Source organism: Pan paniscus, chromosome 17, assembly GCF_029289425.2.
Source record: "Pan paniscus chromosome 17, NHGRI_mPanPan1-v2.0_pri, whole genome shotgun sequence".
Classification (NCBI taxonomy): Eukaryota; Metazoa; Chordata; class Mammalia; order Primates; family Hominidae; genus Pan; species Pan paniscus.
The window spans coordinates 68,693,635-68,718,043 of record NC_073266.2 but is presented as its reverse complement, the minus strand read 5'-3'; the positions used below and the strand labels follow the sequence as shown (position 1 = coordinate 68,718,043).

At 41.1% G+C, this 24,409-nt stretch overlaps 1 protein-coding gene across 1 annotated transcript; it reads left to right on the top strand.

Annotated features, from left to right (window-relative positions):
* The first annotated feature begins 1,182 nt into the window (after positions 1-1,182).
* On the top strand, positions 1,183-24,409 carry MEX3C (mex-3 RNA binding family member C). The gene is made up of 2 exons (XM_014342365.5): positions 1,183-2,365; positions 21,382-24,409. Exons 1-2 carry the CDS (start codon positions 1,612-1,614, stop codon positions 22,605-22,607), a joined length of 1,980 nt encoding a protein of 659 aa, XP_014197851.2. The 5' UTR covers positions 1,183-1,611; the 3' UTR covers positions 22,608-24,409.

Here is a 24,409-nt window from a genome sequence, read left to right as displayed (position 1 = left end):
TAAAAAATACAAAAATTAGCATGGTGTGGTGGTGGATGCCTGTAATCCCAGCTACTCGGGAGGCTGAGGCAGGAGAAACTCTTTTTTTTTTTTTTTTTTTTTTTTTTAAGACGCAGTTTCGCTCTGTCGCCCAGGCTGGAGTGCAGTGGCATGATCTTGGCTCACTGCAACCTCCACCTCCCGGGTTCAAGCGATTCTCCTGCCTCCGCCTCCCGAGTAGTTGGGATTACTGGCGTGCGCCACCACGCCCGGCTAATTTCTGTATTTTTAGTAGAGACGGGATTTCACCATGTTGATCAGGCTGGTCTCGAACTCCTGACCTGACCTCGTGATCCGCCCGCCTCAGCCTCTCAAAGTGCTGGCATTACAGGCGTGAGCCACTGCAAGGGGAAGCTCTTGAGCCCGGGAGGCGGAGGTTGCAGTGAGCCAAGATCGCAGCACTGCACTCCAGCCTGGGCGACACAGCTAGACTCCGTTTAAAAAAAAAAAAAAAACCCCGAAGAGCTAAACTTCAGCACCTCCAGGCTGCTGATGTAACCATCCTGCCGGCAGAGAAGCCGGGCCAGCGGGGCGTGGGAGGGCCCGGCCCCGAGGGAGGAGCATTCCCGAGTCCGAGAGGGAAGGCCCGGGAGCCACGCGGCTCAGGAAACCGCCCCCGCGAGGGGATAGGAGAATACTGCGTGGCCCCTCCTTCCGTGACTCTTCTTAAGGCCCTTCCTCTGAAGGGGGCGATCTCTTCCTCAACCCGAGGAAACAATGCTCTCGAACGTATGCCTGCAGCTCTGCTCCAGGCCGCTCACACAGTGCCTTCCCTAAAAGAACTCAGCCACATGGGCTACAGGGATGAAGGGTTGAGGGGAAACAAATCCAGGTGTGCGCTTCTACGGCACGCGCCTGCGCCAAAACCCCGCTTGGCCCTTAGTTTCAGCCTCTGCAGCAGCGCCTTCGTCCGCCTCCTTTTTCCCGCCCCCGCCGGGGACGTCACAAAGAGTGACGTGTAAAGTGAACAATCACAGTCCCTCTCCGCGCTTGCCGGGAGGAATGAGAGGGAGGTGGGCGGGGAGAGGACGGAAGGAGTAGGCTTCGGGAACTGGCTGGTCCCGGTCACCCAATCAGAGAGCTCTGGGGAGGGGAGGGGCGGGGCCCGAAGGAGGGTGGGGGGTGGGGCTGGGGAAAGGAGTTGGAAGGCTGCGGGAGGAGAAGGCGGGCTCCCAGAGATTAAAAGCACCCAATCAGAGCGCGCCGGCTTCATTCGGAGAGCGGCGTGGGGCGTAGCCGCCGCCGCCGCGCGCGCCGGGGGCTGGTTAAGGCCATGAAACAAAAGAAACCCTGAGAGGGGAGCTGCTGCCACCTCCACCAGCCCGCCCCGCCGCCGTCCCCACCCACCCACCTAGTTACCTACCTCTGCCTCCTTCCCCTGCCCCTCCACCCCGCCCTCTCCGGTCTCCGGGCGGCCCTGGCGCTCCTCGGCCCGGGTCCCCAGCCCCGCCGCCTCCCCAGAGGAAAGGTGTTTGCGAGCTGAGCAGGGCCCTGGCCCTGTCCGCCATGGGGCTCGCCGCCTGCCGCGCCTGACCCGGCCGCCGCCGCCGCCATTGACAGCGCGCCGCCGCGATGCCCAGCGGCAGCTCCGCGGCCCTGGCCCTGGCGGCGGCCCCGGCCCCCCTGCCGCAGCCGCCCCCGCCGCCGCCGCCGCCACCGCCGCCTCTGCCGCCGCCCTCGGGCGGCCCGGAGCTCGAGGGGGACGGGCTCCTGCTGAGGGAGCGCTTGGCCGCGCTAGGCCTCGACGACCCCAGCCCGGCGGAGCCCGGCGCCCCGGCGCTTCGGGCCCCGGCAGCGGCGGCGCAGGGCCAGGCCCGGCGGGCGGCGGGGCTGTCTCCAGAGGAGCGGGCTCCGCCCGGCCGGCCCGGGGCCCCGGAGGCGGCCGAGCTGGAGCTGGAAGAGGACGAGGAGGAGGGGGAGGAAGCGGAGCTGGACGGAGACCTGCTGGAGGAGGAGGAGCTGGAGGAAGCAGAGGAGGAGGACCGGTCGTCGCTGCTGCTGCTGTCGCCGCCCGCGGCCACCGCCTCTCAGACCCAGCAGATCCCAGGCGGGTCCCTGGGGTCTGTGCTGCTGCCAGCCGCCAGCTTCGATGCCCGGGAGGCGGCGGCCGCGGCGGCGGCGGCGGGGGTGCTGTACGGAGGGGACGATGCCCAGGGCATGATGGCGGCGATGCTGTCCCACGCCTACGGCCCCGGCGGCTGTGGGGCGGCGGCGGCCGCCCTGAACGGGGAGCAGGCGGCCCTGCTCCGGAGAAAGAGCGTGAACACCACCGAGTGCGTCCCGGTGCCCAGCTCCGAGCACGTCGCCGAGATCGTCGGCCGCCAGGGTGAGTGCAGGGGTGGGGAGGTCCAGCTGGGCATGGCCCCGGGCGTGGGTGGGGAGACGAGAGAAAGGAGCGTGGGACGGAAAAGGCGAACCCGGCGAGGCCCCCAAGTCCACCGCGAAGGGGTCTGGGAGGAGCCGAGGGTCGACCAGATGTGAAGATGGGTCACCTTGCGAAAACCCACGCTTTTCCGCCCGTCTTGCCTGGTAAAAAGTGTGAAGTTTCTCGGGCGACCCAGTCCGGTGGTGTTCACGTTACTTGGGCTGTATTCGTGGAACACCAGGCTGGCGTGGCACCAGAAACCTCAGTGAGGTGGTAAAAGGTCGGGCTCGAGGAGTTGTGGGTTCGCTGTTGGGTACGGAAAGCTTCGAGATTGCAAGTTTGCGCCGCCGAGTGTCTTCTAAAAGCGTTCAGCCTTCCTTACAAGAACTTGCTCAGATGGAGAAAAGAACAGAAATGGAGGCCTGTAGACAGAGCTCACTGGGGAGGGAAGGGGTGTTCAAATGGTCGGTATCACCGCCATCCCCTGCCCCTCCGCTGTTGAGAAACTTAGCTTTGGAAAAGCAGCCCAACTCACTGCCGCCTATCTTAACTGTATTTCTCTCGATACGTTTCAACTCTCGGAAAGACACACTGACACACTGGCTGTCTTTTAAAACTGTTCGGTGTGCGGGATGAAGAAAAAATGGACACTAAGGTAATTAAGAAACTTCATCGGTTTATACAGTTTTCAGTTAATTCTCCTCTTCACTTGCTAGCACACCAGTACTGCAGACAGACTCCTCCCACATTGTTCAGACAAAGGACCTATGTCTCAGATTCCAGGAGTAGATTTGTGAAGGTGGGGGAAGGGGATGCCTGGGGTACCTCTGTATCCGACATTTTTAGGGAAGGTCCTAAGTTCTTTATGGTAGCATTTCCCCTTTATGAAAGGGGCAGATGTTACCTGCTGCCACCGCATGACAATGTGGTTTAGCCTGGTTGATGCATGCCTCTTTACTGTTAGGTTGAGAGCATTGTTGGGGTCAAATAAAGAGAGATGATGGCGCTGCCGCTTAAATGATCTCATCTTTCCCAAGTGGTCTAAAGTACACATAAATAAGAGCTCTGTCGAAATGGTGGTTTCACATATCAGACTTGGCTTATTTCTTTCCTATGTGTAGGATTTTAATAAAAACTCATCTGAAATCTGGATAAAGGAGATAGCTTAGTTCAGACTGCCTGATGATTGGCACTTACAGTCACTGTTCAAAGCTGGACCTTTCAATTGAAAGATAGCTTATGCTTGTCGTTCTTCTGGTTAATGAGTTTCAAATACCTGGATTGTTTGGTTTTGGCGATACTTAGAGTAATAATCCAGGAGAAAACTTTTATTTACATGGGATAAAATTACAACATCTCAATTTGGATCAGAATGAGTTGACCATTCATGTAAGAACACTGAGGAATCGCTATGTACCAAGCTTGTATTTTGCCAGGTTTTGAGTTTGTGGTATTGAGTTGAGAATGTGAAGTTAATTCAGACTTTCTGCCCTTAAGAAGATAACAGTCTAATAAACAGTAGAATGGCACTAACTATAGTGTATTTAGTGTGACAAAGTCTCAGGTAAGAGAACATCTATGGAGAGGGCCTTGGAAAATGGGTAGGAAGGAGTCTAACAAATGGAGATTGAAAAACTGTGGAGGAACAATGTGAGGAGGGGTGTGGAGGACTAACCTAGGTATAATTGCCAAGTAGTGTTGTTTTGATACTTGAGGTCTGTAAAGGGGAGTGGTGGAAAAGGGGGAAGGCAGGCGTTCACACCAGAATGTGAAGAAGCCTGAATGCCATATGAAGATGCCACTTCTCAGGACAAGTTGCTTCCGTGTGCTTATGGTAACAGTCTAGGGTAACAAAGGAAGAAAACATTTACGTGCCAGTTTTACTGAAGGACAAGATAACGTATTTTATAGATTTAGTTTAATACAAACTTTAGTCCTTCATTATAGTAGACACCCCTTAAAGCACTGCTAAATGGCCCTTACTTGTGTATGTTGTTAATCTTTATAGAAATCAGTTTTTTAAAAGTAAAGTGAATTCCAAGTTTTTATTTTGTACCAGCTATTACATGATAGGAAATGAGATAAAGCCTTAGCTTTTCTTTTGAGGGCTGTGTTTATTTGGTTAATAAGGAAATGTCGAATTTAATTATGTCTTAGATCATGGAGACAAATTGCTGGCTCTTCCATTTAAACCTTGTATTTTCCCAGAGTTGACAATACTGTTAAAAGTATGTCATCATCCTCTATCTTAAAAGCAGAAAATCTGGTCCTTTTGCTGTTTTGAACCATACAACTTGTGGATCATTGACCCCTTTGCCACCCCCATGTCCCAGCAGCATAGTAATAAACCTGTAAAGTGTTTGCTCACTCGTATGGAGAACGAAGTGACTTCTAATGTTCACATTCTTTTACAGTATTATATTTCCCCACGGGAGAGAATCTGCCCTAAGTGAGTAAAACAGGGCAAATCATTTCATTTTCTTGTTTGCTTTGAAGGAGCTAAACTTTCATCCTTAAGATTAAATTATCCATTTCTGCCATTTTATGTATTACCTGAAGCCATAATTTTCTATTTGACATCTCTTAATTGATTTTGGAAATAATTATGTCACAGATGGAGACATTTATGACTTCAGCTCTGAAGCAAAGAGCAGGACAAATGGAATTCTGAGTCACATAGACTAGCAACTCATGTAGATGGCCTCTGAGTTCCAGTGTTTTTCTAAAACACAAACTACCGCTTTTGATACTGATGAAAGTTGGCAGAGTGTTTGACCTCGAATTTATACTCCCCAGTAGCATATGGTCATTTGTAAATGTTAAATTGGCCTTGTTTTTTAAAGCATTGCATCTATTGTGAAACAACAATACTATAAAATAAAGCCAGGAACTGAAGAGGCTTGTTGATATAATCAAAGAAGTTTTAGAATATGGACATCAAAAATAAACCTGACAACAGATTTTAAGACCTAATTTTATAAACTTAGAACGTCTCTGTTTTTAAGTATAGTACCTGCAAGACATATTAACAGTGATTAACAGGTCTAATTTTAGTCAGCAGGTTTTGTTCCAATTTGTACAGTCATTTATATCCATTTAGACTAAAAAGTGAATTAAAATAGAACTGTATACCCATTCTTAATACATTATAAATTAATACTAAATGTCATAAATTCAGTTGTTTAGAGACTTGTAACCCAAGATTTTATATTGCTATTAGGATAAATGTGTATCTTTCATTAGACCTTAATTAATGGTCTATGTGTGTTCTCTAGCCACGTAGTCTAGAAAAGTCGTCTCTAGCTTCTTTTTATTGTACACCCTGTCCAAAAAAAATGTGCATACTCCCAATATCTGGATATTTATGTATGAATAGTAAGTGTGCTTAATATATTACACATTATAAAACAAAATTCTTTATTAACAATTAATACTTTACACTGTTTCAATTTGTCTTCCCAATTTCTTAGGGTGGAACCACCCTTCAAGCTCTAACACAACTGAAATAGGGTTTATACGTCTGTGACCAGGAGAAAAAGAGAAAGCTTGGTCTTGCTGTACATAAATTTTCTCTTCAAGGAGAAATACATATTTCATGAGAATAAATAGTTTCAGAATGATGCTACAGCACAGTGTCTTTTTCTTTTATGGGGATGAGGGTGCATTGTTGGACTTCTCTTAGCTTAGTACTATGTTAGGTGCTTCACCAGTGCCGTTTAACCCTGCTAGGTGGTTACTGCCGTTTAGAGAGGTAGAAACAGAGGTTCTGAGCGCTAACTTGCTCAAATAGTTGAGATTGGATTTAGCATAGTTTGACATCAGAAATAAAATTATTTGTACTCTACATTGCCGCTTCAGTATTGAAGCATTCTGCTCTGGAAGGTTAGTATTTTGGATTAACTTGTGCCCTAATCGCAGGATACTGAATTTCTAATATGCATAATTTAAAATACCACTATCCAAATTAGTTTACTTGATAAAATTTTGGTGTCTGTACTACCCACAAGGCACAGTTTTAATTGTAATATAGTTCTAATGTGTCTAGCTAAAAATTTACTGTCATTTGTAGTACAGAAAGTTAATTTGCGTATATATATAGACACTAGCTTTAAAAATTAAATATTACAATTTTTCTAGGCTTTAAAATTTAAATTTCGTTAATAATGGTTTGTATTAGTTCTGGGACCCTTGAGAAGGGTTCAGTTACTGTAATTGTTTTTGCAAATGGGTGGGGAATCTACTGCCTTTCTTCCTGCCTTATTCAGCTAATGAACTATTCTGATTCACTAGGGAGGAAATGGGAAATGAAGTGGTAATTCAAGGGTGTATTTTGTACCCCTTGGTTACCAACAACCTGAAAATGATCCAGGGAACCAAGTATTTGTGTTAGTCTGTTAGAGATTTCTATCTAGAAAATTTTCAAACAATGTTTATAGGTTGGAATTCTAGGTGGTTCTTTACAGCGTAAGTTTTTAAGGAAAGGTAGCATTTAGTTATAAGGGAATGCTTAATATATTGCTGATTTGGTTTTGAATACTTTTGCCTTAAACATAAAAATGTTTTAGTATGTGTATTTTAATATCGTAGCTTATACAATACGTAAAAATACCTATCGTAGCTACACCAAACTGCCTGTGACAGTCTCTGTTCAGCTGTGGTATATTGGAAAGAACCAAATCAGAAATAGATATTCCTGTGCCAATAACTCACTGTGTAATCTTGAACAAGTCACTTGAACTCCCTAGGCTTCAGATTCCTCTTTTGCACCTGGGCATAATCGTATCTACAATTCCTGTAGAGACTCTGGAAGATAAAGAAATCGACATATATGAAACTGTAAGTGCTAAACTAAGCACATTACTTTTGTTAAGGTGAATCTGATATTAATTTGGAACCACCATTTAATCATGTCCACCTTTTTTGGCTTTAGCAGATAGTTTGACTCATTATATTCTTCCAATGTAATAGAACTAGAACCAACGGATATCTGAATGCCTTTTAGATACTTGGCACTTCTGTCAAGATGGGCTTGTTATGCTGTGGTTAACAAAGAACTCTGACACCTCAGTGTTAAAACAACTATGGTTTATTTCTTGTTCATAGGGGCTCTGCTCATTTTAGTCATTCAGGGACACAGGCCAACAGCAGCCACCATCTCCAGTGTTACTGATCTTCTGTTGTGCCAGAAGATGAAAGACTACAGCATAGCACATACTGGTCTTAAAATGTTAGATCCGGAAGTAATGCTTATCACATCTGCTCATATTTCATTAAAGCAAATCATCTGGCCACACCTAACTTCAAATGGTTGAGAAAGTATATGACAAGTATGTGCCCACAAGGAGAGCCATGATGACTACCACAGTACTATTTTATAATTTATAGGATTGTTATAGAATTCTAAACAGTGTCATTCCTGCCATGTAGAATTTGTAACCAAACTCAAGAAGAAAAAGTAGATAATGTTCATAAGATACTAAAGGAGTGTATTTGCACTTAAAAATAAAAAAGCTTTTTAAGAAGCTCCAAGTAGATCATGGATAATTATGTTTAAATCTCCATTGATATTCAGGTGATCCTTAAGTGATACCTTTTTTATTAAACTGCATTCTTAATGCTTTCCAAGTAGCTTATATACCATAATTTGTGGATTTACTTTTAACATTTTCCCCATGCTACCATTAGTTACTATATAGAGACTTACAAAGATTAAATCTGATATTTAAGCCTTGAAAATAATTTTCTAATGTTAGGATTACCAAACCCAGATATACTAAATTGAATGTATGCATAGTCTAATACTGTTTGAGTAGTTCAAGTCTTTATTCTATAACTGACTTTGAGAATTTTAAGTTACACTAACTATAGGACCTCTTCCATGCCAGTGTTTGAGATGTAAGGACACTTCAAGTGTTTGTTGCCCTTGTCCGGTAAGTACGGACTACAATTCCTCATTGCATGCAGAGAAGCCTGGTTTGGTCACAAGTAAAGTCTATCATGGAATAATAAGACTAAGCCTTAAAATAATAAAAGAAAATCCTTTAATGAAAACTGCAGATGTAGTTGAAGGTAAGCATAAGTAATTTGGTCTTAACATGATTGAAGGGGAAGTGGGGAGGGAGTGGCTTCAAACAACTAGAAAAGATCTCCCAAAATGGTTACCAATGTAAAAGTATATATTTGCATTTGGAGCTGACCTTTTTATTATTATTTCCCTTCTCTGTGCCTCCCTTTCCCTTTGCCTTCTCTTCTGCCTTTCTACCAGTGCCATTTAGTATAATGCAGGAAAGGACATTGGACTTGGAGTTAGAAACCTTGTGTTTTGCACTTGCTGCCTGTGACCTTGGATAAATCACTTAACCTCTCTGAGCCTGTTTTCTCTTCTGGAAAAAACCTACTTCATCTACTTGTTCTTCCAGGTTTCTCTCTCCCCTTTCCCTCATTTGTTGTAAGGATCAAGTCTGAGAAGATAGCATTAGTAGAAATTGACAGTACAATTGAAAGTACAGAGATGATAAATTATATATCAGATAAGGTAAATTTTTACTGCTAAATTTCTTTTATACTCTGAACAAATGCTAGTTAAAGCCAAAAAATGTCATTTTAGTAAGTTTTTCGTAGGCTATACCAATAAATTATGTGTTATATTTTTTAAATTTATAATATGTCTTAAAATTTATTTAAAATCAGAGCTTTGGAAATGTATTTCCTGGCAAAGAACTAAGCAAGTCTGGAAGAGAATCATTTACAAATGAATCTAATTCCATTGTATGGTACCCAGACAGATAATTCTAAGGTTTCTGTTAACATTCTCTAAAGAGCATGAACATAATTTCAAGCTCCCCAGTTAGGAAAACTTCTGCCTTTCATCTCTAATTTACACCCTCTTCTGGTTTTTTCTTTCAGGTTTACTGAAAGGCCAAATAATAAACCTTTTCATTAAATATTTTTTATTGTCTTGTCTAAAATAAGTGAAAAAAGAGGGGTTTTAGATTTAATTTAACTTCTGTTTTTTAAAATACCTTGTACATGCAGGGAATTCTTCTCCACTCCTAAAAATACACTAGAAATATTCTTATTGGGATTTAGGAAAATAAGGCAGCTTGAGAGAACATTGGTTTAGGGGTCACTAGTTTATAACTGGACAATTTTAGGCTTCGGTTTTCCTCATGTCTAAAATGAGATTTAACTAGGTGGTCTGTCACATTTCTTATATTCTGATTTTTGTCCAAAGAGAGTCCCTAAAATTAGGTAAAAGTAAACCAGATTTCATATTACCAGTTAGATTGACTTTGCAAAATCTTCTCAATTTTGCAAAGTTTATGATATGTTTTATCTTTAGGAGTTTCTTTAAATGTTTTTAACTCCGTATAAAAATCAGTTCACTTGTCTTTTAATAACAACAAACTTGTGTCAGGCACTGTGCAAAAACTACATGTGTCATCTCATTTAATCCATTCTTAATTCCACCGAACGGATAAACAAGTCTATGGAGGTACAAACAACTTATCCAAGGTCTCAAGCCATTATTGTTTGAGACTTCAACGTGCCTATCTCAGTAAGTGGTAGAACAAGTAGACAAAAATCAGCAAGGATATTGTAGAAGATCTGACTACTGTCACCAACCAACAGTATAAGAAAAGAAAATAGGTCACTATCTGTACATGAACATGTATCACTAAATACTTTTAGTGCTTGAAGTTAATACAAGTCAGTGAAGGTAGAACTGAATCTTAGTCATCTTTGCATTATTAATATGGGTTAAAGTACCTAAAACAAAGTGGAATACTTCCTTTTTACTTTATTGAACTAAATTTTTTTCTTATAAACTTGCCATTTTATTGTTTATATCATTGTACTTTCCATATTGTTTTAATTGGGGTTTTCTTCCCTCTTGCCTTTATTCCCAGCATATTTTTATTTATTTATTTATTTATTTATTTATTTTTTGAGACAGGGTCTCACTCTGTCGCCCAGGCTGGAGTGCAGTAGAGCAATCTCAGCTCATTGCAACCTCCGCCTCCCAGGCTCAAGTGATCCCCAGTAGCTGGGACGGTAAGTGCACACCACCATGCCTGGCTAGTTTTTTGTATTTTTGGTAGAGACGGGGTTTTACTATGTTGCCCAGGCTGGTCTTGAACGTCTGAGCTGAAGCTGAGCTCAAGCAGTCCACCCACCTCGGCCTCCCAAAGTGCTGGGATTACAGGCGTAAGTCACCACAACTGGCCAAACAGCTTTTTATGTAAGGACCCAGTCAACCTCAAGTCGTTTGGCACTTTTGTTTGAAGTACAGTAGATGCTACTTGATTGAAGGCATTAAATGTTTATATGAATACTGATAATGAAACTAAAATCACATAAATGAAGGTGTTTGAAGTATTGTCATAGTAATCCCTAAAGTCAGACAAACAGTATTCTTGCCTTAAAATAGCTACAAGGAGGCCACTTGAACCCTAGAAAGGAAAGCTATTAGTTTTATATTATGCATTTAGGAATACATTGCATTCTTAAATTATTACTTAAAATGTTGAATTAATGTTGTGTACATGAAACATTCTTACTGGGATTTAGCTGATACTCATTAGTCTGAAGATAGAATACTAGAATTGATTAATAGAACTAATGGCAATTCCATATTTACTGTAACACCTTAATACAGTATTTTATGTGTTTCTATAAAATGAAAGGAGCTTTTGAATATTCTGTCTAGACTATTCCAAGGGGAAAGGGACCTTATTTTGTATAAAATTATTAATACAACCCCTTCATTCATTCTTATATATCATGAAACGTGAGATGATTTAGGGTTTTTGTTTGTTTGTTTTTGTTTGTTTTTTTTTTTTGAGACGGAGTTTCGCTCTTGTTGCCCAGGCTGGAGTGCAGTAGTGTGATCTCTGCTGACCTCAGCCTCCGCCTCCCGGGTTCGAGCGATTCTTCTGTCTCAGCCTCCCAAAATGATGTGTTTTTAGGGGAAAATAGTGTGATGAAAGTAGTGTGGACTTAAGACAACTTGGGCTAAGCACTTAATAACAGGCATTGTAGTAAGCATTTTTAATACATTATTTCATTTAATCTTTGCAAAAAACAAACGAAGGAAGTGTCTTTAATCATAGTTTGCCCTAACGTTGAAACAGCAGGTTCCGAGTCCTGCAGATAGTCAGTTTTTTGCTGCTTATATTGTTTCCCTTGAACTGGACCTTAATGGATTCATACATGATAGCTATAATAATGAGTTGTGCCTATGTTTGTATTATTCTTAAGTTCGTGGAGCCTTTCACACATACAGTTTTATCTTTTCCAAATGGCCATGTTTGTTATTCAGATAACTCAGGGAGGAAAAGGAATACTAGGAGGGTTTTCCAGATTATGTAAGGAAATACCCGAGCAGAGATAGAAGAGGAACAAGACATGTTTGGGGGATGAAGTCTGGGAGAAGGTAGGTTATGGCTGCTTAATGTGCAGAAGGGGTGGGGACTTAATTTCAGGCCAAAGAGTTTTATTTTTCTTGAAGGTAAGAAGAGCTACTCAAGATGTTTAACTCCCCTCTCTCTTTACCCTTCAAAACAAAACCTCTTGGGAAATTTTTGAAGAAAAACCCCAAGGACTGCCAAAAGTGAAAATATACACATAATGCAGTTGTGATGTTTGCTTGTAAGGGTTTGAGCTTTCTTTAGTCACCTTGTATTTGTAGCTAATGTATGAAATGAATGGAAAACATAATGCGTTTAGTTTCTAGAAAACAAGTTCCTTTTTGCAAAATCTACAACACAAGTACTTGATGTTCATAACAGTGGTCATACATAGCCCCAGCCTTGCATTCTGTCCTTTGTTCTCAGCATTTTTCTGTTCATTATTGTGATAGGCCTTGTGGTGAGTCCCCCGTCTTGTCTCTTTTGCATCCTTTATGCACCCCCTAGTCTTAACATTCATATCTGTTTATGTTACTGTCTATCTCCAGTTTTTTCTACTACACGATAAAGTCGAAATTCCCTTGCCTGACATCAGAGACTTCTGTCTCCCCATCCAGCTTTATCCCTGCCATTCTATCCTCCAGTGACATGAAGCTCTCACACTGCTGAACCCAGTTGTCTGACTGTGCCATCCTGTACTCTTGATTCCCTGCTTTTGCACTTGCAGTTCCCTCTGCTCTCCTTCCCATCTGGCAAAACCATTTTCTTTAAGCCTCAGTTCAGATGCCTTTAAAGCTTTCTTTTATTTACTGTAAGTACTAAAGTCATCTCCTTTTGTATGTACCTACTGCTTTGTAGGTACCTTTAAACCAGTTACTGTATTCAGTGTTGCTTTACTTTTTTCCCTCTAGACTAAGCTTGAGAGCAGAAATGATGCTGGTTCATTTATACCACCTGGAAGTAGCACTAGCATCTTTATAGGGAATTTAACATGTGAATGGGTAAGTTCAGGTATTAGGCTGCACTTTATCTCACAATTGATAAAATGCTCTTAGAGTTCACCCAAGCAGTGATTTTGCTGGGAACGCCTAGGATAAGTGGAAGCCACTTTTACTGTGTATCACGTACCAAACCACTAATCTCCCAACATAAACATAATCTCCTAGTAAAAGTCATTGTAAACACTTGGCTTCTATATTTTCTCCCTATTTGATATTTTTATTTTAATATTATTTGTTTATTATAGAGAGGGGGTCTCACTATGTTGCCCAGGCTGGTCTCGAACTTCTGGCCTCAAGCAATCCTCCCACCTCTGCCTCCCAAAGTGTTGGGATTACGGACATGAGCCACCACACCCAGCCCTTACTTGATTTTTAGATTTATCCCTTCACCTATTCCAATGCCCGTGATTCCCCAAACCTTTCCTGACCCTACCTTATGTCTATTCGCTGCCCTGGCCTTTGGGTTACTGTTCCTGAATTGGGATTTAAAAGCTAGGTACTTGGAAGAAAAGGAAAATAATTGAAGGAAAGGAGAAAGGTAATGTCATAGGCAGAGTAATCCCACCCACCCAACAAGTCCATATCCGAATTCCCCAGGAACTCTGAATATGTCACCTCATTTGGCAAAAGGGATGTTGCAGGTGTTTATGCAGACGTGATTGAGGGTATGGACCTTGCTTTGGGGAGCTTGAGATCATCTGGATGATCATCTGGGTATAATCACATGAGACCCTAAAAGCAGAAAACCTTTCCCAGTTGGGTCTGAGATCTGAAAAAGAAGATTTGAAGCATGAGAAGGACTCAGCCTCCATTGCTCGCTCTGAAGATGAGTCACAAGCCAGGGAATGTAGGTGGCCTCTAGAAGCTGGGAATGACCCTCAGCTGACAGCCAGCAAGGACACTCAGTCCTTTCACTGCAAGCAATCAAATTCTGCCAACAACCTGCATGTGCAAGGAACTGGATCCCTCAAGCTTCTTGCAAGGAACATAGCCCTTGCAAACACCTTGATTTTAGCCCTGTTGAGACCCATATCAGATGTCTGACCCACCAAACTGTAAAATAACAAATATATGTAAAAACAATAAATTTATGTCATTAAAGCCACTGTGGTAACTTGTTAAGGCAGCATTAGGAAACTAAAGCAGGTAATAGGGAATTAAAGGACAGAAATATTTTTGGACTTTAATTGAACTATTGGCAATTCCATATTTACTGTAACACCTTAATACAGTACTTTATGTTGAAAACTGCTTCTTAATTTTTTTTTTCTTTTCTTTGGGTCAGGGTCTCACTCTGTTGCCCAGGCTTGAATGCAGTGGCACGATCTCGGATCTCTACAGCCTTGACATCCTAGGCTTAGGTGATCCTCCCAACCTCAGCCTCCCAAGTAGCTAGGACCACAGGTGTGCACCACCACGCCCAGATAGTTTTTTATATTTTTTGTAGAGATGGGGTTTTGCCATGTTGCCTAGGCTGGTTTCAAACTCCTGAACTCAAGTGATCCTCCCACCTCAGCTCCCCAAAGCGTTGAGATTACAGGCTTGAGGCATCACACACAGCCAAAAGCTACTTCTTACAATAATTCTTGAGAGACTTCCAGAATGTCTTGTAGGGTATTGAATAAGAATGTAATATATCTAACATTTTAGTCTCTCCTCTCTTGGGGCAGTGATTGTGGAGTTTTTAAGGGCTCTGAGAATCTCTAGTAGTTTTTATTACTTTGTAACAGTTACTGCTAATTTAGCAGCTTACAACAACACAAATTTATTATCTCCATTTCTGTAGGTCAGAAGTCTAGGCATGGTGTGTCTGTTCAGGGTCTCACTGTGTTCAAATCAAGGTATTGGGCAGGACTGCAGTGCTTATCTGCGGCTCATGTCCTCACCCAAGCTTGCTGGTTTTTGATAAAATTCATTTTGAGTAGGGAGTGGGAGGTGGGTGTTGCAGGATGATGACCTCTACCTCCATTTTCCTTCTAGCTCACAGCTCCTAGAAGACACCTGAAGTTCCTTGCCTTGGGGTCACCGTAGGCAATTTACAACATACATTGTTTGCTTTCTTCTTCCAGGTTAGCCAGAGCACATCTCTCTGACTTCTCTTCTGAGTCATGCTAGGGAAAAAAAAATTTTTTTAAGAGACAGGGTCTCACTCTGTTGCCCAGGCTGGAGTGCATTGGTGTGATCATAACCCACTGCAGCCATGACCTCCTGGACACAAGCAATTCTTCACCTTATTAGCCTCCCATATAGCTAGGACTCCAGGGACACACCACCATACATGGCTAATTTTTTTTTTTGTTTTTATTTTTGTTTGTTTTTTTGTAGAAACAGCGTCCTGCTATGTTGCTCAGCCTGTCATTAACTCCTGGCTTCAAGCAGTCCTCTGGCCTCAGCCTCCAAAGTGCTAGGATTACAGGCATGAGCCACCACAATCAGCCAAAACCTCTGCTTTTAAAAAACTTACGATTAGGTCAGGCCCACCCAGATAATCTGGATAATTTTACTATTTTAAGGTGAACTGATTTGGATTGTAATTATATTTGCAAAGTCCCTTCACAGGGGCCACCTAGGTTAGTGTTTGTTTAACTGAAAGTATGTGTACATACTAGGCCCAGGAATCTTGAGGAGCCATCTTAGGATTCTGCCTATCATACTGTCTACTATAGCTTTTTAAAGGATTTAGTGGTGAATGATGAACAGCTCCATGGACTTTCATTTTCTGCTTAATTGTACACTACTGGTGACCTAAATATTAACTCAATTCTTTATCACGTGGTGCTTTTTCTGTTGGGAAGTGGGAACAAATGGTATGGATAGGCCATGTGGTCTTTTTGCTACCATCTAAATGAACCATGGTTTAAAAACAAAAACAAAACTTGAAAAATCCTGCTCTGAGTATCCAAGATATGTTGCTGGTGGCTAGAAAATAAATAATGGGTTTTTAAAAATTTGGTGTTACAAATATGTCTGAGCTGTCTGGCCTCCACAAGCTACTTTAGGTGACCATAGAGCAGAACTATAGTATTACCATTTTCAACTGTATGGAAATTTCATCTGTAAAGTCAGATCTTAAACCCAGGTTTTCTCAATAATGCCACACTCCCTCCTTTTCACTATCACTGTACTGGTTCTTAGTTGTAAGTACATCATTTCACATGTGTTAATGGAACTAGAAAGTGGCCTTAAAGGTGATGTTGTCTAGTGGTTTTAAACTTTTCTGACAGGAAAAAGAACATTTTATATTGCAGCCCATTATATATTTCACTGAAACATTTGGAACATACTGAATTCTTTTTTTAAATGCTGACTGCACCTACTGAATTGATACTGCAACCCATGGTTTGAAAAACACTGAAGATTACCTTCATTTTAATTTCTTTTCTTTCAACCCCTTTCCCAGCAGCAGAGGACCTCCCCGTCTTAATTTCTAAGGCTAGGAAAAGCTCTCTTTATTTACCCTGGAGAAGCAAGGCAGAATCCTTTGCTGTATCAGGGAGTGAGAGGACCAGAGTTCTAGCTGCAGCTAAAGGGTTTTAAGGTGAAACATAGCCCCAGCAACAGTGATGTAGGAAAGGAAAATGGGTTCCTACACCAGTGAGGTTAAGTTGGAGACTCTTTTTTTAGGGAATTTACTTCCAAATCAAGATAAAATTAGTTCTTGACCTCTAAACAGTCTAGTCTAGACTTCTGCCCATTGATTACCTTGAATACAACTTGCCATATGTGGATTTTTATCTGTAGCTATAAGAAGTGTAGTCCTCACATTTTTAAGTTTCAAAACTTTGTTCAACTTTGAGGCTACAAAATCATTTACCCTGCTGTTTGTACAGTAGTCCCCCCCTTATCCAACAGGGATGCCTTCCCAAGACCTTAAGGGGATGCTTGAAACCGCAGAGTACCAAACCCTATATATACATACTATGTTTTTTCCTATATGTACATACCTGTGATAACATTTGATTTATAAACAAGACAGAGTAAGAGATTAACAATAATAAAATAGAAGACTTATAACAATATACTGTAATAAAAGTTGGTGAACGTGGTCTTACTCACTCTCAAATATCTTTTTATACTGTACTGTACCCACCTGCATTTGGACTATGGTTGACTGAAAGGAGCTGAAATGATAGAAAGTGAAACTGCAGATAAGGGAGGGGGGCTACTGTAATTTAAAATAATATCAGTAGCACTAACCAAAAGTCTAATCAATATGCTAAGACTAGTAAAGTGTATCATTTCTGTATATTTAATTTGTTTTTCTTTTCTAACTTATTTATTTGAAAAAGTAATGTGTATGTATGACTCAAAATTTATTTAAAAAAATAAATAAGAATATACAGTGAAAACTGCCTCCCTCCTTCCCTGTCCCCCTAGGTCAACCACTTTTATGAGTGTATAGCATTCCATTATATAGCTGTACCAGCCTCATGCTAATTCAAACAATAATTATAAAATACAGAAGTTATTTTGCACTTGTGCACGTATTTCTACAGGATCAATTGTACAAGAAGATTGTAGAAGCGTAAGAATATATGGGCTTATAACTGTGATAACTCTTAGAGGGCAGTTTATACTCTCACAGCTAAATATGAGAGTTCTTTTCCCCACTCTTACTAGCATTGTTGTAAGGTTTTTGTTATTTGACAATCTTATAGGTAGAAAATAATAGGTCAGTTCCCTTGAAAATGGGAATTTCCATCTTCAGAGCCATTTGTATATTTACTTGGATGTTAGCTGTTTCTTTCACCCTTTTATTGGGTTTTTGTTGTTTTGATTTGTAGGGGAGAGATGTGTGTGTGCATGCGTGTATGTGTGTGTTTGTGTGTGTGTAAGAAAGTGAGAAATTAGCCATTTCTAATAATGTTATAAATATTTTAGGTTTTTTTACTTTGTTTTTGGTGACTTGTGCCATGTAGCAACTTAAAAAATACAGGCTAATATATCATAATACGGCTTCTGAATTTTATTTCACTCTGAGATTATAAATTCTATTATTTTTAAAAATATCTTCGAGTTTTCAAATAAAAACTCAATTTAAAGTACTCAAAAAAGCTAATACCTTCGTCACCTGCAAAATTACAAAACAAGATTGTTTTTCTCCTTTAGTTTGTGTCACCTTTTAAAAAGTATCTATTCGAGTAGTCCCCAACATTAGAATGTATTTGTAGTTGAGAAATCATGTTAGTTGTTTGGAACTCAGAATATGTGTTCCTACAGAAACAGTGGTATGATTGGTGAGCTTCCCTATAATCCCTAATCTGAGTTTAGGATACTATAATCAAAAGATTTAGGGAAGTGAAGAAATAGTTTCCTCTGTCTTTATTGGCAGTGGCTTAAACTGGGTTGGCGGCCGGGCACGATGGCTCACGCCCGTAATCCCAGCACTTTGGGAGGCCAACGCGGGCAGATCACCTGAGTTCAGGAGTTTGAGACCAGCCTGGCCAACATGGTGAAAACCCGTCTCTACTAAGAATATATTTTAAAAATTACCCGGGTGTGGTGGTGGGCACCTGTAATCCCAGCTACTCGGGAGGCTGAGGCAGGAGAATTGCTTGAACCCAGGAGACGGAAGTTGCAGTGAGCCGATATGGTGCCACTGCACTCCAACCTGGGCGACAGAGACTCCATCTCAAAAAACAACAACAACAAAAAACCAGGGTTGGCTTTGCTGTCTTCCTTTTACTTTTTTCCCTGATCTGCAAAACCTAATAAACACATGACCCTTTTGGGTGTAGACCAGGCCTGTCTTTCTCCCCCGTCTCAAGAGTGGCCCATGCTCAAACCATTTGTCTTCTCTGTACCCAATGAACCATACATTAAACACCTATTTATTAATACCAACCATAGGCTAGATAGTGTTCTGTGGACCCTCAAGCATATTTCCTCAGTTAATAATATACCTGTTAGGTATTTAACAGAAAATATTCTACTAAGGGTGTGACTGACAGTTACTTATAGTATCAAAAGTATTTGATTAAGGGATTTTTACATAGTTTTCTTTTTTCTCTTTTATTTCTGTTTTCCTTTTTTTTCTTTTATTTATTTTCAGTTTTCTAATGGTCAATATTAGTAAGGGATGAAAGGGACCAACCCTAGACCCTTAGACTAATTCTCCCTTTGTCCTTAATGCAATTTGCCCAGTGTTTTTCTGCAGAATATTGTCTGTCTCTTGTTAGGAATGTAACTGTGGCTGACTGCCTTCTTGCCACCTTGTCAAGTTGTAGCCCACTGTGAACTTACATATCCAAATAGTAACTCCCCTGAGTATAGAATATGACCAGTTCTGTGTTTATACACCCCTTTCAGAATTTCTTAAGCATCAATAGAAAGTGATCTCAATTCTGCACACCAAACTGCACCTGCTGCACTAAATGAGGGAATCTCCTGGACATTAAGCCTGTATAAATGATACGTAGATGTGGAAGTTTCATTGTACTCTCTGTTCTTCTAACTGATTTTCTGTTGTAGAACAAAAGCACATACAGGCTGAACACTTCTAATCCGAAAATTTGAAATCCTAAATGCTCAAAAAGCCTCTGATTTTGTTTTAGAGCTCCAAAATCTGAGGCTTTTTGAGCACCAGCATAATGCTCAAAGAAAATACTCACTGGAGCATTTCAGATTTTCAGAGTAGGGATGCCCAACTGGCAGGTATGATGCAAATACTCCAAAATCTCAAACATGCCTGGTCCCATGTGTTTTTGGATAGGGGATAACTCAACCTGTGTAGTCAACACCTAGTGGCTTGGGAATGCTTTGGAAGGGCAAACAAACAAGTTCCACTTTGTGCAAAAAAGTGATCAGGTCATGTGCTTTATTAGAAAGCATCGTCCAGGTGCGGTGGCTCCCGCCTGTAATCCAGCACTTTGGGAGGCCGAGGCAGGCAGATTACTAGGTCAGGAGTTCAAGACCAGCCTGACCAACGTGGTGAAACCCCATCTCTACTAAAAATACAAAAAATTATCCAGGTGTGGTTGTGCATGCCTGTAGTCCCAGCTACTTGGGTGGCTGGGGCAGGAGAATCACTGGAACCCGGGAGGTGGAGGTTGCGGTCAGCCGAGAATGCATCACTGCACTCCAGCCTGGGTGACAGAGCGAGACTGTGTCTCAAAAAAAAAAAGCATCATCTGACTAAAGTGATATAGGAATATTAATTTATTGAGGACAAAAAAGGAAGGGAGCATTTAAGAAAAAGACATGCTCAGATTGTGACACTTCAGTAGCACCTAGCTTCTTTTTTTGTTTGTTTGTTTGTTTGTTTGTTTGTTTGTTTGTTTGTTTTTTGAGATGGAGTTTCACTCTTGTTGCCCAGGCTGGAGTGCAGTGGGACAATCTCGGCTCACTGCAACCTCTGTCCCCCAGGTTCGAGCAATTCTTCTGCCTCAGCCTCTCAAGGAGCTGGGATTACAGGCATGCACCACCACGCCCAGCTAATTTTTGTGTATTTAGTAAAGACGGGGTTTCACCATGTTCACCATGTTAGTCACCCTGGTCTTGAACTCCTGACCTCAGGTTATCCACCTGCCTCACCCTCCCAAAGTGCTGGGATTACAGCACCTAGCTTCTTTATTTTGACAAACTAAGAATAGTATGATATATTCATGAGAACACGTCTATGCTGGCAAGCTCAAGTTAGGGTCTTTGAAAAGTATAACCCCAGAGTTTTATTCCTTGGTTGTGTACTTGACATTTTAAGTTACAGTTTGAAGCCCTCTAATCTTCACATAGTTGGCACTAGTAATCTGTGATTACTCAAAAAAAAAAAAAAAAAAGTTGGTTAAAGTGGAGAATTATGTAAAGTTATACATATGTGTCTTAGATGTTTTATTTTAACTTAAATATACTTAGGATTTGGGGTCATGGCCTTTTATTTGAAATTGTGTCTGTCAATCAGAGCAGTCCTTGAATAAAACCACACCCAGCACCCACATTCCATACAATCTGCAGTATCTGTTTCTTTTAAATGGAGCAGGACTTTACAATGATTACAAAATCATTCTATATTACTTTTTTTTAATTCCAGCCCTTTACAGCTGTCTCACCTATTCATAATTCAATAGCAGCTTTTTCTTTAAGATACTCATCTTTTTTGCATTCATGTTTCACTAGTTTATGCAGTAATTTAGATAATTTAGTTACTAGCGTGAGTACACCTACCACAAACAACATGGGAATAAACAAAACTGAATCATAGCAGGCCTAGAATTTAACTGGTGGGAGCAGAAGTGAGATGACCTACTAGCCATGAGCACGGTGTTTTTGTCATCAATTGAGTTTTACAGAGGAAAGAGTAATGTTAAAGTGGTAAGATAATTAGATGGAAGTCAGTTTAATAACTTCTGTCAGATAATTGTGAAAATTGAGGTTCTTGGACTAGCAAAAAGACCACAGATTTTAAGTCAAACTAGGTTTACTTCTGGCTCCGCCACTTCCTAGCTATGTGAAAAACTCTAAAACTTACCCATAACCAGATATTTAGCTTAAAAGGTGCGTTCTGTGATTTGTCTTTATATATATCATTGAAGTAGATGTTGATTCTTATGAAATGTTTTCTTTCTAACAGGTTGTAAAATTAAAGCACTGAGAGCCAAGACAAACACGTATATCAAGACTCCTGTTCGTGGTGAAGAGCCCATTTTTGTTGTCACTGGAAGGAAAGAAGATGTTGCCATGGCGAAAAGAGAGATCCTCTCAGCTGCAGAGCACTTCTCCATGATTCGTGCATCTCGAAACAAAAATGGGCCTGCCCTGGGAGGATTATCATGTAGTCCTAATCTGCCCGGTCAAACCACCGTCCAAGTCAGGGTCCCTTATCGTGTGGTAGGATTAGTGGTTGGACCCAAAGGAGCAACTATTAAAAGAATTCAGCAGCAGACCCACACCTACATAGTAACTCCGAGCAGAGATAAGGAACCTGTCTTTGAAGTGACAGGGATGCCTGAAAATGTTGACCGAGCACGGGAAGAAATAGAAATGCATATTGCCATGCGTACAGGAAACTATATAGAGCTCAATGAAGAGAATGATTTCCATTACAATGGTACCGATGTAAGCTTTGAAGGTGGCACTCTTGGCTCTGCGTGGCTCTCCTCCAATCCTGTTCCTCCTAGCCGCGCAAGAATGATATCCAATTATCGAAATGATAGTTCCAGTTCTCTAGGAAGTGGCTCCACAGATTCCTACTTTGGAAGCAATAGGCTGGCTGACTTTAGTCCAACAAGCCCATTTAGCACAGGAAACTTCTGGTTTGGAGATACACTACCATCTGTAGGCTCAGAAGACCTAGCAGTTGACTCTCCTGCCTTTGACTCTTTACCAACATCTGCTCAAACTATCTGGACTCCATTTGAACCAGTTAACCCACTCTCTGGCTTTGGGAGTGATCCTTCTGGTAACATGAAGACTCAGCGCAGAGGAAGTCAGCCATCTACTCCTCGTCTGTCTCCTACATTTCCTGAGAGCATAGAACATCCACTTGCTCGGAGGGTTAGGAGCGACCCACCTAGTACAGGCAACCATGTTGGCCTTCCAATATATATCCCTGCTTTTTCTAATGGTACCAATAGTTACTCCTCTTCCAATGGTGGTTCCACCTCTAGCTCACCTCCAGAATCAAGACGAAAGCACGACTGTGTGATTTGCTTTGAGAATGAGGTTATTGCTGCCCTAGTTCCATGTGGCCACAACCTCTTCTGCATGGAATGTGCCAACAAGATCTGTGAAAAGAGAACGCCATCATGTCCAGTTTGCCAGACAGCTGTTACTCAGGCAATCCAAATTCACTCTTAACTATATATATATACATAAATACTATATCTCTATATGGACTCGTAAAGGCATGGGTATAATGGTACCCCCCAGTAAACTTCCTAATGATTTCTTATGACTGTTATCAGGCTTTATTGGGATTAGGCTAAAGTTGTTAGTAAACTTATAAAAGGCTGCTATGGTAACACTAAACCTAAGTGGTCTCTTGTCTATTAGTTTGGTTTGAATTATTAGTACTATCCTGTAGACCCAGAGACATAGTTTATATAAGAATTGCTAAAGCTGAAGTTCAACTTGGCTGAGTGAAGATAATCATAGGTTGTGTGAGCCTATGAGAAAAGTGTGTACGTCTAAGATTTCATAACAATGGGTCCCAAAGCCTAACCACTTTAAGAGTTTATGGAGGGTACTTGGCATTACAGACGATTCATACACTTCCAGTGCTGCCTTCTTTACACTGCCAGTTTTGACAAAACAGGTTTGTTTTTTATTTTACAACAACATATGCCTAATTCTGCAGGATTGCAAGTAACTTTTTAATGCATTGTGCTTACTTATTGGTAATGATAGGGCTGATGGCAGTTTACTAGATCACTGGTTATAATTTGGGACAAAAACTGCTACATCAACTTTCATCTCGCCCAGAGTGCTCAAGGCTGGTATGATCAGTGGCTCAGGAATGCAATTGTGAATTCCTGCCCATTGCCTCTCTTGGTGAATGTGGAAATGGCCACCTGGGTTTTCCCATATCAGGAAGGGCTTTGGGATGGCACCTATATTGGCTGATAATTGAGGATGCAAACATTCCATTCATTAGTGTGATCGAGCTGTTAATTTTTAGACTATAGATCAAAATGTGAAACATTTTATGTTCAATCCATATTTGTCTTGCACATTATAAATATATTTTTATTTTTTAGTAATTTAGGGGAGGGAGGAGGGAGAAAGGGATAATGATGCCCTTGGCATAATTCACAAAAGCAGCTGTGACAACCTCCAATCAGTTTACTTCATTTCAAAACTATTTCCAATCACAAGGAAAGATTTATTTAAAATATACTCGTACATTTCACCTGTGGATGTCTATAACTTCATCCTCAGTATGTTCCCAAATCTGTGCTGGCATTGAAAGGACAAAACATTATACTAGTGGGTTTTTCTACTAATTATTTTTTGAAGCATTATTTTCCCAACACAAAAGAGCTTTTTTCTCGGTATAATGAAAATTGAAATCCTATGTGTATTCAATAGTAAATAGACAAATTTTATTTTTTATTTCCACTTGAAGAGTTACATTTCGTATAAAAGTTTACAAATAACGGTTTTTATTTTGATTTTTTCAGTATAAAAAAAGTTGCCTTGATGGCATATTATGATGTAATGCTAATTGCTTGTAGGATAGTAAATGGTCAGTATTGAAACCTAATCTCTAGCTGCCGTCTTGTAGATATGAACGAATGTTCACCAAGCATGTATTTTGTATTTTGTTGCATTGTACACTGCAACTAATAAGCCAAGGAATCGACATATATTAGGTGCGTGTACTGTTTCTAAAAACCACAAACTAAGAATGATAAATTATCAATATAGTTTAGTATTTGCTAATTTTACTACACTCTTTTGTTATGTATATGTAGGGAAGTCATAGGGATTATAAATTCAATTTGAGTAAAATTTAAAACCATATATTTTATGATAAAGGGCCTTTAACTTAAGATGGCCAAAGCACTGATATTATATATTTGCTGTAAAGAGAATTATAAGAGTTTTATTTTTCTGATATTAAAAGTTACTTAATAAAGACTTGTTTCCATTAACTTGAA

Bases quoted from the DNA above. Each gene is read 5' to 3' on its own strand.
- MEX3C (XM_014342365.5), top strand. From the start codon at position 1,612: ATGCCCAGCGGCAGCTCCGCGGCCCTGGCCCTGGCGGCGGCCCCGGCC. The intron at 2,366-21,381 runs GTGAGTGCAGGG...TCTTTCTAACAG, and splicing joins CGAGATCGTCGGCCGCCAGG to GTTGTAAAATTAAAGCACTG.